Here is a 17,785-nt window from a genome sequence, read left to right on the forward strand (position 1 = left end):
TTGCTATTCCTTAATACTTATCTCCACGCTCAAAACGCCTTGGGTTTACGAATATAACTATCAGGACTAAGTGGAACGGGAAAGATTATGGCCGTAAACGTGATAGGTTAATGTTTGATGGAATGTACCCAATGTGTTGACAAATCCCTATTAACATTGTGATCTTGAATTTCTATAGTTCTTCATTTGTAATTTGTGGCTTTATATAACGTTCTGTAAAAGTACACAAACATATAAAAAAGAAGATATAGGTTATATTTTCGAACACAATGTTTTTTATCAGATTTATAAGATTCAATATGGTATAAATACAATCATATATTTATGTTAAGTATAAATAAGCAAACTGCTAATCTGAGAATATCAAACGAATAAAAATGCGTGAAAATAAAAAGTTGAAAATATCCTTTATCCATCCGGATCTTGGAATTGGTGGTGCAGAAAGATTAGTATTGGATATGGCTGGAGCTTTAGCCGATGCTGGAAACGAAATAAAATTTATCACAAATCACTTTGATCCCACTCATGCGTTTGATGAACTGAAGAATGGTAAATACTCAGTAGATGTGTTTGGAGATTGGTTACCAAGAAGTGTATTTGGAAGATTTCAAGCATTATGTGCTTATATACGTATGGTTTATTTGTCAATAGTTTACATATTATTCTTTAGAAATTATGATAAACAAGATTTATTTATTACTGATTTAATACCTGTAGCTAATGTCTTTTTGAAACTTGCAAATGAGAAAGTAATTTATTATTGTCATCATCCAGATTTACTGGCAAGTACACCGGGTGGGATGTTGAAAAAAATTTATAGGACGCCAATAGATTGGTTAGAAATGAAAACAACTGAACAAGCAGATATAATTTTAGTAAACAGCCAATATACTGCATCTGTGTTTCATAAGACATTTCCACAAATAGAGAAAGATATCCAAATTTTATATCCTACTATAGCCAGTTCATATCAAGATACTGTGAAGAAACTAACACACATGAAACCTATTGAAGAATTAGTTCCTGATATTAAGAAAGACTGCAAAAAAATCGTATTTTTGTCATTAAATAGGTTTCATCCTGCTAAACGGTTAGAATTTGCCATTCTTGCATTAGCAAGATTACAAACCATTGTTTCTAAAGATGACTGGGAGAAAATCTATCTTATCATTGCAGGAGGTTATGACCCACAATCTTCTATAAATGCTAGAACATTTAACAGACTTGTTGATTTAACAAAAGAAAATAAATTAGAACACAAAGTTATATTTTTAAAATCACCAAATGATGACTTGAAAGCTGAACTGCTAAATTCATGTAGTTGTCTACTATATACTCCAGTTAAAGAACATTTTGGCATAGTACCATTAGAAGCTATGCTTGTTTCTAAACCTGTAATTGCTATAAACAGTGGTGGTCCTCGTGAAACTGTTGATCATGGTATAACAGGTTATCTTTGTGAACCATCCGGGGACAGTATGGCAGATTTCATGGCTAGAATTGTGTCTGAAAATTATGAGATAATGGGTGCTAGAGGAAAAAAAAGATTGGATGAAAAATTCTCCTATAGTAGTTTTCAAAAGTGTTTACAAAATGTCATAAAAAAGTTATTACAGCTAAATGTTGAAAAGAGTGAATAAATATTTAAAATTAAATTATTCATTTGTATAATAAAATATTTTTATAGCTAAATTCGTCAATATTAATGACTGAAATATTTTAGTGATAATAATGACCATTATTTATTAATTTAAATCAACATGCAGCCTACATTATTGTGACATATTCCTGTTGTTTTTTTCTCTAAAGTTATTAACTTCCAGCTGCAAACCATTAGACAATTAAAAATCTAACCACTGTTAGATATACAGGACATATCCAACAAACACTTTTATAGGCAATTTATTAAGAAACTAACACTAAACTGTTCACAAATACTTAACACATCGATTTACTATTAGGTTCACTTTTTACTAACCTGATGTGTTCACTATAACGCCCAATTATTTACTGGCTCTTGCTGTTAAACTGTTGCTTATTTATATCCAACGGCTTTCTAGATAATTCAGATTTTTAAGGTCTCTAGAATACCGTAATAAACAGCCATCTTAGAAATTGTATCTTATAAAAGCATTCACAACATAATGTAAACACCTTATAAAAAAAATAAACAAGAATTGGCAGCCACTTAAAAACTATAATTTGAATAGAAAAAAATATAAATGCATTCGCCAAACTATCATGTCGATTATCATGATAAAACGGGGCCGGTTTGAGCGAGTTTGTAAAAATAGATTGAGGTTTAATGCAGTACAACACCTGAAAATTTGGTTTTGAATTGCACAAGTAAAGGATTCAAGATAGGGAAGCACTTTTTATAATTTATAAAATAGTGGTATCTTTTGCACCATTTAAGTTTGATTCCCAATTCTGTATACTCATGTATAGTATACATTAGAGAATTACTGGCATCCCAATAAATTCAAATAAAATTATATTTTTACAAACTTCCTCTAAACTAAAAAGATCATTAGGATTACATTTGCAGGTGTTTTTAGGAAGTTAATATGTGAAATTGAAACACAGCTGTACAATAGATTTATTTCAGTTTTAATCCAATAATATTCATGATAACTTACAATATAAAATAAATGTTATTTTTCACAATACTATAAACACTTTTAGGAAGTCACTTAGTCCACGAGACTTTTGGAATATCGAAATGTTCTGTTAGACTATCAAGATGTTGGTTGAATTTCTCTACTCGTTCCTTATGAGTTTGTGAAGCTTTTTCCAATATCCTTTTCATTTTCTGAAACATAACTTGGTTTAGTCAAGCAATTCCAAAATAATATTACTCATAGTTATAAAAGTAATTACTACTAGCCTACAAAACATGACAATTTCTTTATTATTATCAAAATACTTGTTACTGTTGTGAAGGAACACTATTTTGAGAACCTAGATGAACGGTTTATACGAAGTAGCCAAGAAATATTTTCAATTACGATAGTTTTATAACAAACTAGTGCTTGTGAAGAATTGATATATACTAACCATTTTCTCTTGTTGCTGTAAAAATGCTATCTCTGCTTTAGTTTTTGTCAATTTAGGTTTCTGCTCATCTATTGTTTGTTGAGTATTTGTTTCAGCTTCTATAGTTTTTGAAACCTTTTCCAGTAGTTTGTCCTTCTTTTTCTTTTTTTTCTTAATAGATGTGTCGCATTTTAGTTTCAGTTTACTCTTTGTAGGAATGGCATAAGGATCATTCTCAGTTTCACCCATATTTTTTTTATTAAATTACGAACTACTTGGAAAGTAGCTAAAGTGCTGAAAATATTTTGATATATTGTGACAATTGACGAATCTAAATGACAGATGTCAATCAAGTAAAACGTCAACTTACTTAGGCAATTTTAAGAAGATCAATGTTGTGAATGAGGACTTTTTGGGTACTGAAGATTATTATATTCTTTGATGATATAACAAATTGCAATAACATAGAAAAAGTGAATGCTGAAGAATTTCAATTGCTTGAAAATCATTTGTACATGTACGAACTATGAGAGTTCATTGACATAATCAACTTAATGATTTTATGACGTGTTGTTTTAAATTATAATTTCACTTAATTCGCAATGTTTACATCATATGTTTAAGTTTGACTTATGCAAACCTAAAATGTATGTTTTGAAACATTTTGTTACTTAGGCGCTATTCGAATTGTTCTAAATTGAGTTGAAAATAATCGATTACATTCAATATTTAATAATAATAACAATTTAACTTGGATTGATATTTACAGCATAGAAATATATTCGTTGAATAAAAAATTATTTATTTTATATAATGAAGGGTTTAGTAAATAAAATAAAATGTTTACTTGTAATGATATTCAACTATAAATAAGACGTTTCACAATGCTAATTGCGTTGTTTCTCATTATTGTTCTTGAATAGAAAATTGCTAAATCAGTGTATTTGATTAATTCATTCACATACTCTGGGAAAATACATATAAATATATCTACGTCTAAAAATATATCAACTCGAGGTGGACACGAAAATTATGCGCTTGAAATCGAAATTCCACGATGATCAAAAAATTGTACACCACACAATTCACGTCATCAAGTTGGTTAGTTTCCTATATTTCGAAATCCAATCAATAAAACTTTGTGTCGAAAATCGAATGAGTTAAATATTAACTTATTTATATATGTATATCTACATTCTTATAAATATTATCTCTCTGCCAACTTCAATGTCATTTTTTATAGATTTCAATATTGCATTACATCATCTTCATAAAAATATCGCAAGATACGATATAAAAAATGAATCTTATTTTATAATTAAATTTGGTTGTATTTATAGAAATACAAGCAGACCCTACACTATCAATGATATTGACAATGTTTTGAATCAGTACGTCTTTTCCATAAAGTTAATATTAAAGAGAGAGAGAGCAGCATGTAAGTGTAATTATACTATTGAAAGACAAAGATAATCGGTATACCTATAGATGTAATACATATACCTCTATCTCTCTTTACTCGCTTCTGATTGGTGTTTATGTATAGAGTTGATATTAAAGATCCAATTAGAATAGAGTGGAGTGATAGAGAGTGGTATGCCGATGTTCTTTCTCTTTTTATTAGCAGTTCTGATCCACATAAACAAGCTCCAATACCTTGCTTTCTATATCTTTAATATATTTTAAAGGTTTCTTTACGTGTAGGCGAAAGGTTGCGTTGTAATTTTGGGAGGAATGATTGAAAATACATAATGATAATTCATAAACCTCTTTATTGAAAGAAAAAAGTGGTAAACAGATGACTAAAATAAATATTTTGATATGTTTGAAGGAAGATAAGAGTTTTGAAAATTTGAAATTTTCAGATTTGAAACTACTACAACTATTACGAACTTAGTATATCTTTTAATTCTTTCCGGTAATTGATTCTTACAGAGTTTATTTTTTTCCTTACGTTTAGGCATTGAACGGTTTTATTTTCTTGAAAATAGGTAACAACTTAACCAACCTTGCGTGTCTTACCAATAATTCACGTTACGTCAATTATATCGTTGTATCTTATTACTGTCAATGTAAAGAAGTTATTGCGTATGTTTTGTGAAGAAAGCAATCGATCTCATGTTGTTAGGTTTGATTTCTATTGCTAGAAGAAGATAGCATGTAGAAAATATATTCGATAAATCACTGTTCATGATAGTTGTCAGATTTCAACTGATTATTGCATTCAGAAACTCCATATTTGCATCAATACAAACATTACAGGATTAATATTTTGAAGTATTGATGTGATGTCAATATATTGATAGTGTAGGGTCTGCTATAGTATCTAATGATTAGTATATTGCACACATGAGACAGTAAACTGTTATATATTCGAAATATGCAATTCATAGTTTGTTCTTCATATGCGCTAAAAAGGAACGGCCCTGTAAGTAAATGTAGAATTGCCTTTAAGAAATAATGTCAAAACTTAACCTTGCGCGGAAGATGACTGCTAAGTATAAGTTTAAGGTCGTTTCAGTAACCGTATAAATTATATCTATTATCTTATTTTTATATCCTATATAAGATTTAATAATAAAATTCAATTATCTATCGAACGTTTAGTAAAAACATCAATTAACTTATAACCTTTGATTACCTCTTTTCTCACGACTGTACAAAGCCGTTTTCTATAAGTAAAATGCCGTCATAACATCATGCTAACACGCGAGTTTTATTTTTAATAAAGCAAATATACAGGCGGGTGTAAACGGAACGAGCGTTTAAAATCTTGCTTCACGTATAATTTTCTTCAAAGTAATTTGAGTTGTTAGATTATTGCAACCCATGACGATTCTAAAACTACTTAATGTCTAATAGAATTATATATTTGGCCTTAAGCCCTGTTAAAACGGTTATTATCTTTGGTATTAAACGTAATTGGAATGCATTTCAATAAAAATTTATCTAGCACAACAATCTCATTCATCATTGAATATTCCAGGTGGCGATTCAAGTGAAATCGTTTGTGAGTTATGGATAATTTCAATTTACTTATAGAAATTTTATTCCTTAATTGTTATCGTCCTTATATCCTTACATAAAAGATATAAATCTCTTCCTGAGATTAATAACTATGATTTCCTATGTAAAAAATTCGTCAAAATAATATTGTGACATAGAAAGATGGCAAAAATGAATTTTTCAATCAATTTTTTAACAAAAAGTTACTCCCGCAACTAGCGTACGTAAAATGTCACTACAATATAACGTATCAACGATCATAGGATTGCCCAGGAGCAGCTTCTTTATCTCTTTCACGTCCAGGAAGTGCATACTATGGAAGTAGAGGATTATCCAGCAAAACTAGCCTACGCACGTTGGTTTCTAGATAAACGAGTTGACACTACATTTGTTGGAAAAATACTGTTCACTGATGAAGCTGGTTTCGCACGAGACGGTTTTGATAATAACCTGAATGGTCAGCGATGCTTAGAATTTCTCCAAAATGATTTCCCACCCATACATCTTAATAACATTTTTCTAATAGGTGGAATGGTCGGAGAGGCCCATTTGCATGGCCACCACGTTCCCCTGAATTAAACACAACAAATTCAAATTATCGATAGAATAAACTTCCATTGTGACGCTATAAGGTAAAATCTTGGAATGCTCTTCCAAACACGACGTTCAACAGTAAGCAGTTCAAATAGAAATATTTAATTGGTTTTAATAACTCCTGTAAGTGTGCGTTCACATTGGGAACGCTCAAACGGTGAGCGCCTCGAGCTTCGATCTTGTTCGATTTGAGCAGTATCGCGTTTTTCGTGCGCTCAGGTTCATATTTTTATTCAGAATGGAGTCGAAGTGCGTAGTTGTTTTCTTTTGAAGTCGATGCTTGATTTTTCCCAGAATGTAATCGAACATTTCCACTGATATTCTTAAAAACTGTAAAAATCTTATTGGATCACTGCGAAGTTCATGATAAAGGCGATGGAATCCGCCATAAGTAAGTCTATTTCTATTCATGAACGCCTTGTATTTTTTTGCTTTTCTTTGAAATTAACCTTCGCAATCATTTACTTTCTATAAGTAACAATCGTTTGGATACCAAATTCATTACGTCCTTTTGGTTCGAAAGGTAGAAAATAACTAAAACGACGCTTAACCAATTTGAACCGTTTGAGCGTCGCCAATGTGAACGCACACTAAGTATTTTCAATACATAATTACAATTTAATCTAAATATCTCCTAAACCATACATTTAAACCTTTTTGTTAAAAAAATCGATTGAAAAATTAATTTTTGCTATCTTTAGATTGTACAGGTTGTCCCTGTAAAAGTTACTCACTTCCGAATGTTTTTACAACTAGTCCCGGAACACCCTGTATATTAAACTTGAGTTATATAAAAACTAAACATTTAGTCACTTTAATAACAGTATGTTTTTTCCAAATATAAATTTTCTATGATGTATTGATACAAAAACATATTATTTGATCAGGATATAGTTAATCATCACAATTTATTAACATTTTGTTTATGTATATTTTCAAGGTAGATTGTCAAGGGTAATGTAAATAAACTTGCAGATTATTAAAATAAAATGGCGTAACTATAACTCTCCCTATTATTATCTTCCTCTTACAACTAATCGTGAAGGTTTTATAAGATTATTTCCTTCGCGTTAAAAATTCTTCAACAAATAATATTCATCAAGTATTGATAAGAAAATTAACCATTGTTTACAGAAATAAATCAAATATCAATTTGTATTATTATGGATTGCAGTCCTAAAAGCAATAGGGAACACTCCTTCTTTTGAAAGGGCATGGACCGAAGTCTTTCTGGTGACAATGAAGATTTGTTTAACAAATCTTATTTATAGCCATAAATTCTTTCAAAACTAATACAATCATAATTACAAAAATGATCTTACCAAAAGCACTTGACCGTTCAAAATCTTTATTGGTTCAAAAATCTCTAATAGCTGCAGTGACTCAACTTATTTTGAGCTTTTATGAGAACTTCCAAAGGAAGTTTTATTGCTTACCAATATATTTAGTGTCCTAATGAAATACTTTTCTTTAGGACATGGTGTATTATTGAAAATTCCAAATTTACACTTGGCAACCTCGCTTTTTTGCGTCGTATACCAAATAAAAGAAATCTGTAAAGTTTAATCTGCGGAGGATTGAAGATGTTCCCAGCATCGACAACAGGTGGCCAAAATTTTGAGTTCTATCGAGGACCCAACCTGAAATCGTCGAATAAGAAGAAGTATACTACCGTAAATTGTGTATCAAGAAATTTGAAATAACTAATTTTCGAAAAGAAATTTTTCTCTTTGTATCAATTTCAATTTGTTATCTTGGTGCAATTTGTCTAATTTACGTCAAATGACATCAAGATACTTTTCAAAATACCTTGTCGCTTGAGTGTAGTTTTTTTGAGACAGGAAAGGAAAAATTTTAATTCAATATGTTTCTAAATGCGTTTAACCTAAAAGTTTCGTTAAGATCACAGCATTTTTTAATCATGTAACAAAAATATAGCATAACAGGGTACACTGAGAAAAGGTTTCTATTCGTATACTACCATAAAATGTTTATATGTAAGAATTAGACTCTGCATCGATTCGAGCTTATTATCTCAGTGTAATCTGTATAATTTACGTCAAATGACGTCACTTCCTTGAAGCCCATCCACCCACAATGCGTTTCAGACTAAATTATTGCTTATGAGTGAAGTTTTTCTGGGATACAAAGGCAAACATTCCATTACCGTGTGTTTCTAAATGCGATTAACCAAAACACTCAAGACTCAAAATCACATCATTAGTTTTTTAATTATGTAACAAAAGTCAACCTCTTAACTGGCTACAACGCAGCGAAGTACACTGAGAAAAGGTTTCTATTCGTATACTACCATACAAAGTTTATATGTGAAAATTAGAATCTGCATCGATTCGAGCTTGTTATCTCAGTGTAATCTGTATAATTTACGTCAAATGACGTCACTTCCTTGAAGCCCATCCACCCACAATGCGTTTCAGACTAAATTATTGCTTATGAGTGTAGTTTTTCTGGGATACAAAGGCAAACATTCCATTACCGTGTGTTTCTAAATGCGATTAACCAAAACATCAAAACGCAAAATCACATCATTAGTTTTTTAATTATGTAACAAAATTCAACCTCTTAACTGACTACAACGCAGCGAAGTACACTGAGAAAAGGTTTCTATTGGTATACTACCATAAAATGTTTATATGTAAGAATTAGACTCTGCATCGATTCAAGCTTGTTATCTCAGTGTAATCTGTGTAATTTACGTCAAATGACGTCACTTCCTCGAAGCCCATCCACCCACAATGCGTTTCAGACTAAATTATTGCTTAGGAGTGAAGTTTTTCTGGGATACAAAGGCAAACATTCCATTACCATGTGTTTCTAAATGCGATTAACCAAAACATTCAAAACTCAAAATCACATAATTAGTTTTTTAGTTATGTAACAAAATTCAACCTCTTAACTGACTACAACGCAGCGAAGTACACTGAGAAAAGGTTTCTATTCGTATACTACCATAAAATGTTTATATGTGAAAATTAGACCCTGCATCGATTCGAGCTTGTTATCTCAGTGTAATCTGTGTAATTTACGTCAAATGACGTCACTTCCTCGAAGCCCATCCACCCACAATGCGTTTCAGACTAAATTATTGCTTATGAGTGTAGTTTTTCTGGGATACAAAGGCAAACATTCCATTACCATGTGTTTCTAAATGCGATTAACCAAAACATTCAAAACTCAAAATCACATCATTAGTTTTTTAATTATGTAACAAAATTCAACCTCTTAACTGACTACAACGCAGCGAAGTACACTGAGAAAAGGTTTCTATTCGTATACTACCATAAAATGTTTATATGTAAGAATTAGACTCTGCATCGATTCGAGCTTGTTATCTCAGTGTAATCTGTATAATTTACGTCAAATGACGTCACTTCCTCGAAGCCCATTTATCCACAATGCGTTTCAGACTAAATTATTGCTTAGGAGTGAAGTTTTTCTGGGATACAAAGGCAAACATTCCATTACTTTGTGTTTCTAAATGCGATTAACCAAAACACTCAAGACTCAAAATCACATCATTAGTTTTTTAATTATGTAACAAAAGTCAACCTCTTAACTGGCTACAACGCAGCGAAGTACACTGAGAAAAGGTTTCTATTCGTATACTACCATACAAAGTTTATATGTGAAAATTAGAATCTGCATCGATTCGAGCTTGTTATCTCAGTGTAATCTGTATAATTTACGTCAAATGACGTCACTTCCTTGAAGCCCATTTATCCACAATGCGTTTCAGACTAAATTATTGCTTAGGAGTGAAGTTTTTCTGGGATACAAAGGCAAACATTCCATTACTTTTTGTTTCTAAATGCGATTAACCAAAACACTCAAGACTCAAAATCACATCATTAGTTTTTTAATTATGTAACAAAAGTCAACCTCTTAACTGGCTACAACGCAGCGAAGTACACTGAGAAAAGGTTTCTATTCGTATACTACCATACAAAGTTTATATGTGAAAATTAGAATCTGCATCGATTCGAGCTTGTTATCTCAGTGTAATCTGTATAATTTACGTCAAATGACGTCACTTCCTTGAAGCCCATCCACCCACAATGCGTTTCAGACTAAATTATTGCTTATGAGTGTAGTTTTTCTGGGATACAAAGGCAAACATTCCATTACCATGTGTTTCTAAATGCGATTAACCAAAACATTCAAAACTCAAAATCACATCATTAGTTTTTTAATTATGTAACAAAATTCAACCTCTTAACTGACTACAACGCAGCGAAGTACACTGAGAAAAGGTTTCTATTCGTATACTACCATAAAATGTTTATATGTAAGAATTAGACTCTGCATCGATTCGAGCTTGTTATCTCAGTGTAATCTGTGTAATTTACGTCAAATGACGTCACTTCCTCGAAGCCCATCCACCCACAATGCGTTTCAGACTAAATTATTGCTTATGAGTGTAGTTTTTCTGGGATACAAAGGCAAACATTCCATTACCATGTGTTTCTAAATGCGATTAACCAAAACATTCAAAACTCAAAATCACATAATTAGTTTTTTAATTATGTAACAAAATTCAACCTCTTAACTGACTACAACGCAGCGAAGTACACTGAGAAAAGGTTTCTATTCGTATACTACCATAAAATGTTTATATGTAAGAATTAGACTCTGCATCAATTCGAGCTTGTTATCTCAGTGTAATCTGTGTAATTTACGTCAAATGACGTCACTTCCTCGAAGCCCATTTATCTACAATGCGTTTCAGACTAAATTATTGCTTAGAAGTGAAGTTTTTCTGGGATACAAAGGCAAATATTCCATTACCGTGTGTTTCTAAATGCGTTTAACCAAAACATTCACTCAAAATTTAACAAAATTAACCTCTTAACTGACAGTAGCGCAGCAAAGTACACTGAGAAAAGGTTTCTATTCGTATAGTACTATGAAATGTTTATATACGTAAATTAGACGTCAAGAAATATGAAACTATTTTTCAATGTTAAATTTTTTTGTGCATCGATTTGAGTGTAGTGTGTAGGGTAGTAGCAAAAATTTCATTCCAGTATGTTCTTAAATATGTTTAACGGAAACGTTCACTCCAAATCACATCATTTTTTAATTATATATCTCCTCGGTTTGGGATCATAATACAAACACTTCAAATTTGCGTTTTCGAGATCTTAGTATCCATTTATCGACATCCCAATTTAGTACTTCCGGTTTTAACAATAATTGTATTGGTTGTCTTCCAGTTAGGCAATTTGAAGTTGATTTACGAATTAAATGAAACTTTTTATTTTGGACCATTTTAAGGAAACGGTTTGGCTTGGATAAAGAGGAAATACGTACAGGAAGTCAACCAATCCAATTATTAATAAAATCGGAAGTGCTGCAATCTCAAAAACACTAATAACAATGAGCCAGTATACAGTTAGTTGATGGTTACCCACAAAAAAAAAATAATTTTGTTCAGATTTTCGTATTGGTTCTAATCAGATTTTGAAAAATTTACAAAGCTACGCCACTGTTATAAATAGAGAAATCGAGAGCCGTGTCATTATTGATGACTAGAGCAAGGATGGTATTAGATTTGTAGTTTCGCACTGATTTGGCGAACATTTAACGTTTTCTGGTTTAAGACCTTGATTGTCTGATAATAACTATACGTACAGACTTAGAGAAGGTTAAGAAATAATCTTCTATCATGAAACTGGGTGAATCTACATTTTTAATACGTTAATAAAATGATGCGACGTGACTGTAGCTAATATACAGGATGTACCAGATTTAAAATGCATTTCTTTTCTGGTTATTCAAGTTGAATAAGTACGATAACCAAAATTTTCATTAAATTTAGTACCTACGGTCCAAATACCAAATAAAATAATAATTAAAAACATCTCAAACACTTTTACTCACAGTTTAACAAAACCATTCAATGGCAAAACAAAAAAAACTCTTACAAACATCAACACGGACAAGGACAAGGACACGCAAAAGGTGGTATACATGGAGCACAAGGTCCACATGGTGCAGGAGGCGGACACATGGGTATCGGCACTGCAGGAGATACGGGGCAAACTCTTCCTACAGGTACTGGTGGAGGACACGGTGGTGGACACGGTGGTGGTGCAGGAGCAGCAGCAATTAAGGGAACACATGGCGGAGGAGTGGGAGGACATGGAACACATTGAGGAATGCAGGGTCCGCATGGAGCGCACGGTCCACAAGGTGGACATGGTCCGCAAGGTGGGCACGGTCCGCAAGGTGGGCACGGTCCGCAAGGCGGACATGGTCCGCAAGGTGGACAAGGTCCACAAGGAGTACACGGAGCGCAAGGTTCGCAAGGACCACATGGTGGTAATCGAACAAAAGCTGGATAACATTGATATTTTTCCAAATCTTCCATGCCGCATACCGATTTTCCTAGATGTTTACCTGAAAAAATGTTTTATTAGACATAGCAAAGTCGACATCAAACTAGCTCAAAAGTTGTTTATAAAAATGGAATCTGAGCAAGTATACTTTAATAAACATTTCATTATTTCTTGCCAGGTACCGTTATGTTGTTAGAACTAGACTATCGGCTTCATGTCTACTGTCTTACTAAAGGTGCTAACCCTAAGCAACTATTTTATTACTTTTATTGTAACTAAAACTGTGTTAGAAACATCTGTTATTTCATGTGTTGTTTGCACTTATGTACCCAAAGAAATTATAAAAACTCAAGTACAAGCAAAGAAAGGAAAAGCTGTTGACGAGAAGCTGGCTGAGAATGAACAGGCCCACATAACTATCTTAATTAAAATCAATCCTTTTTTCAAATGAGCTGATGTCAATTAGTATTAAGAAGTATAATTCAGTCATAAACAGATGGAAGGCTATAAACTGTACATAAAAAAACAAATGGAAACTACCTTTCATACGAAATGGTTGAAATAATTAAAGAATCAAGAAAACTGTTACAATACAGATCGAAATTTTTGTAAAAACAATGAGAAAAATGCGTCAATAAGAACCAGCACCATATAAGATATTTGAAATATAGTGTCCCTAGACTTTCCTGTACTTTTTGAGCTTCAACCAACATCAACCACTTTCAAGACCACTTGGCGCACAAGGAGGTAAGTTATAAGATAGCAGTTGGATTAGAAAAGATAGTAAAAAAACACTCCTTCGTTATCGTCGATTGCTGGATCTTTAAGTTGGAGAGGAATCAATAAAAAGGATGGATAGAATGCTATTCACTTCCTAAAACCAAAATTTCATCTTTAGAAAGTTGAAGAAGAAAAGGCTGGGGATTGGTAAACTAAATTATCGTTCTTTGTTATACACAGCAGGGCCATGAAGCGAAAAAATACTGAAAATATAGAGAACCTTAGGAAGGGATATAAACATTGTTTTCTAGAAACCCACACAGAGCAAAATTACAAACGGTAATGTCCGCAACCTTGAAGGGAATGGTTCATCTCTAAGAAAATTTGTTTCAAATTGGTTCATGCTGTACAATTTGGTCCTCCATATTCTCATATTGTGTTGCTGCGATACCGAAAACTATGCGTGATACAACATCTCCATCATTTTCCATATATTTGTCTACTATCGAGCTTTGGATAAACTCACAAAGCTCTACATGTCGTTATCTGTTGCCTTCGTGAAAAGTTTGCAGTAATTGAAATCTGTAGGGGGTTCATAAGCAAACGTTGTCGAATTCTCTACCAGGACATCCAGTGGGTTACAGAAGAATTAGCTTTACACTGTATGATAACATGGCTCCACCGTCTCCTCGTGTTTTGGGTTGTAGAAGTATCAACACCATACGTGGACACAAATTACAGACTCATATTTGGCAAACACAAACCTTTTTCTGTTGTGTGAATTACTACTATTTAGCAGAAACGAAAAACGTGAGATCTGTTGATTGAATGAGTTTTTTTGCAAGAGACTACGCAGATGTAGTTCATGTTGTTTCATGCAAGAACTCGCACTTGCAATATCATTAGTTTGGTGACATTTCTATTGCATGTAAGCTGCTATTCTAGGTACAAATCTAGTTAATTTTGGCTTAACAACCAACCTGTCCATCAGGGTCACATCCAAAGCAGCAGCAAATATAATTATTGCCAGAGATCCTCTGATCACTTTTTCGCTTCGTTATTTACTTAGTTCTGTTATCATTATTTTTAAACCAGGCCCGAAATCATCAAATTATAGGTAAGGTATTAGTATATAGATAAAAAACAATCAATTCACCTACAAACTAGGTTTTGATTAATGGAAACTTCTCGAACGAAACGTAGCAGACACGATAATTTGCTTGTAGATCATTGGTCGATCGAATTTAAGATTTAGTTTGAAGTTATTCCTAGAATCTTTTTAGAATCTCGATAGTTCTTTTAGCAGAATTTTAAAAAAAAACAAATAACAACTATGACTTATCCTCACCATTGGCAAAAGCACTGGGTCCACATCTAGGTTCGGGACAATTAATACACTCAGGTCCTCCTTGGCATTCCAGTCTCGGACAGTCATCCTGTAATCCATTTTTTCTCTCGCAGTAACATCCAATGTGTAGGATACTGGCTCGAAGTTCTCGTGATTTAGATCTAGAAATGAAATTTTGAAACTGCTACTTTTTTAATGTCAAGTTCAACCCAAAGCACTATGGGCTTTACAGGCTTTTAGGTACCTAAATATGTAATTAATTTGGTACTTTCGGAATATAATGTTAAGAAAACTCATTTATTATGAAAAGTTGATATGAAATATGTCAAATACCTGTAAACCGGAGCAGTTTTCGGTATTCTGTAAGCAACCATCATCTGAGGAGGGTTGCATGGTACACAGGGTTGAGGTTCGGGACAAGGATTACAAATGGGCACGGCTGCTGGTGGAACTGGAGTACAAATTGGTAAACACGGCGGAACACAAACTGGTGAGGGTGAACACGGTGGACCACAGCAGCTTACTGGTACTGCTTTGGTTGGAGGAGGACAAGTACCCGGACAGCACATAGGAGTTGGACAGCACGGTGCACAAGGTCCGCACGGACCGCAAGGATTATTCGGAGGACAACAGTCACCTCCTATTTTACATACTAACGCCTTAAGGTCGTTCAATAAGCTTTTTCTAGCTGCTGATTTATCAGCGGGACAGCACACCATTTTCGTAAAATGGCTATAGACACAAACAATTTATATTTTGATAAAAATTTACTTGAATTTTTAGGAAAAAATTCCGGATTGACGGGGCGACAAAAAATTTTGACAATAGTGAAAATTATCGATTGACAGATGAGTACTTGATGAAATATTTGATATATCATCATTCATTAATAATTATAAATAAATATAAAAACCATAATGTTCGTGGTAGTAATTTTTCAAAGCAGCTCGATTGAATTATTTAAATTTTTAGATGTAAAGTAATTTTCATCCCCCTGCCTTCACCCCCCACCATTTTTTAAAAACATTTTTATGTTTTCAAATTAATAAGATCCCAAATGACGATAGATCCATTTGGGTCATTGAACCAATTAATATACAAGCGATGTTGTAGAGTAGAAAAAACAATTTAAATCAAACAAGATAACAAAAACAAAGATAAAGAGGCACGTACTGAACGACATCAATCACAGTTGGAATGGATACAAGCGCGACGATTTGTAATTATCACACACAGATCAAATTATGGATAAAGCCAAAGATACATCGAAGTTGCATATCCGATTTGGTGGTACGAATACGAGCCAAAAGTTAATGCTATGGACAAAGATTAACTTGCATTTCAAGTAAATGGTTCCATTGATGACACCAACATATGACTCGCACCAAACGATGTAATCGAGCCTGTAGTATCAGTTGTGGGGAGAGTACGATTTCCGCAGCGCCGCTATTTAACAGGATTTGTCTTAGTTAGGCCAAAATAAATCTAAAATGAAGAATGAAATTTTTTGATATCTCGCTTCGTTTTCGAGATATCGATACTCAAAGTTATAATCAAACGTTAGTTCAAAATTTGCTTTATTGAACAGATGGCGTTTCAAATGAATATTTTATCACTTCAAATTCAATATGAATCTTGTAATTCAATAAAAAAAAAAGATTTTTTATTTAATTTTTATATTATTTACCCTGATACACCAAAATTATATTGAAAAAACAGATTTTTATAACAAAATGAGCCATTTTTGAAAACTTTCATCACTCTGTGATGAATATAACTCAACGTACGATAAATACATGAAAAATTGTCGGTTATTTTTAATTATTTATAATATAAAAAAATATATAATAATAGTTTGAAGATTTAATTAGTAATTTAATGTAAAAATTTCCTCTTTAGAGCAAAAACCAAATTCTGAATGCTTTCAAAAGATATATATTTTCTTTTGTTTTATAACTGAAGGGGCGAGGGGGCGAAGCCCCCCATAAGGAAAAAAATAATAATAAAATAAAACTAAAATAATCCTCACGCGAAGAAAAATTCTTTTAGACAATTTTGGCTGTACAAAATTCACGATTTTTCAACTTTTTACACTCAAAGTGCACCACGACAAGGTTAGGTTAAGTTAGGTTATGTTAGGTTAGGTTAAGTTGATGTATACAAATATTAACTAAAATAAATTTTTCCAAATTCAAGTATCGATATCTCGAAAACAAAGCGAGATATCGAAAAATTTTATTCTTCATTTTCGACTTAGTTTAGGTCGATTTACAAAATGGCATAGTCAAATCTAGGCGCCACGGAAATCGTACTCGTGCGTCAATTGTTGATTGATTTCACTCTATAATGAGAATTTGATGTATGAAAAAAAAGTTTTTCGATAAATGGAATAGGTTATATCCACTATAAAGCCCATTCGAAGTAATACTACCGAATGTGATGGTCTCATAACTTTGATTCATACACCAATTTATACAGATAAAGACCAAGATGTTTTCGGATTAATGGACGGATAGAATTCTAGTTCGTGCGACCGACTTGGGGGTCAATTCGGTTTATCTCGTTGCTGTTTTTAAAATTAAAACAGTTGCAGCAGCATTTTTACTGAGTAGAAAGTGAAATTTCACAGCTGCATATTGTTAATTTAAGCTTGGTTTCTACAAAAAAGTACCGATGACTTGCGCCATCTATCGTTTCGCTTCAAAAGCTCCTCCCACGGCAA

The 17,785-nt window shown here is 32.6% G+C and overlaps 3 protein-coding genes across 4 annotated transcripts in view; 1 reads left to right on the forward strand and 2 right to left on the reverse strand.

The window, feature by feature from the left end:
* The first annotated feature begins 182 nt into the window (after positions 1–182).
* On the forward strand, positions 183–1,692 carry LOC130450327 (alpha-1,3/1,6-mannosyltransferase ALG2). Its single transcript, XM_056788662.1, has one exon. The coding sequence runs from the start codon at positions 378–380 to the stop codon at positions 1,638–1,640; it is 1,263 nt and encodes a 420-aa protein (XP_056644640.1). The 5' UTR covers positions 183–377; the 3' UTR covers positions 1,641–1,692.
* Positions 1,693–2,587: 895 nt separating this feature from the next.
* LOC130450328 (protein FAM32A) lies at positions 2,588–3,365 on the reverse strand. Its single transcript, XM_056788663.1, has 2 exons — positions 3,058–3,365; positions 2,588–2,812 (listed from the first exon to the last, which is right to left on the reverse strand). Exons 1-2 carry the CDS (start codon positions 3,283–3,285, stop codon positions 2,690–2,692), a joined length of 351 nt encoding a protein of 116 aa, XP_056644641.1. The 5' UTR covers positions 3,286–3,365; the 3' UTR covers positions 2,588–2,689.
* A 9,146-nt stretch (positions 3,366–12,511) lies between these two features.
* The window catches only part of LOC130450186 (DBF4-type zinc finger-containing protein 2 homolog), a 43,828-nt gene continuing 38,554 nt past the window's right edge, over positions 12,512–17,785 (reverse strand). Inside the window, exons 2-3 of one of the 2 annotated variants that reach the window (XM_056788421.1) lie at positions 15,064–15,224; positions 12,512–13,056 (exon numbers count right to left, since the gene is read on the reverse strand). In XM_056788421.1, the coding sequence (XP_056644399.1) occupies positions 12,587–13,056; positions 15,064–15,224 (631 nt within the window). In that variant the 3' untranslated portion in view covers positions 12,512–12,586. The remainder of the gene's footprint in view (positions 13,057–15,063; positions 15,225–17,785) is intronic. The other variant, XM_056788420.1, reaches the window with a different exon arrangement.

This window comes from Diorhabda sublineata, chromosome 11 (genome assembly GCF_026230105.1).
Source record: "Diorhabda sublineata isolate icDioSubl1.1 chromosome 11, icDioSubl1.1, whole genome shotgun sequence".
In the NCBI taxonomy this organism is placed as follows: domain Eukaryota; kingdom Metazoa; phylum Arthropoda; class Insecta; order Coleoptera; family Chrysomelidae; genus Diorhabda; species Diorhabda sublineata.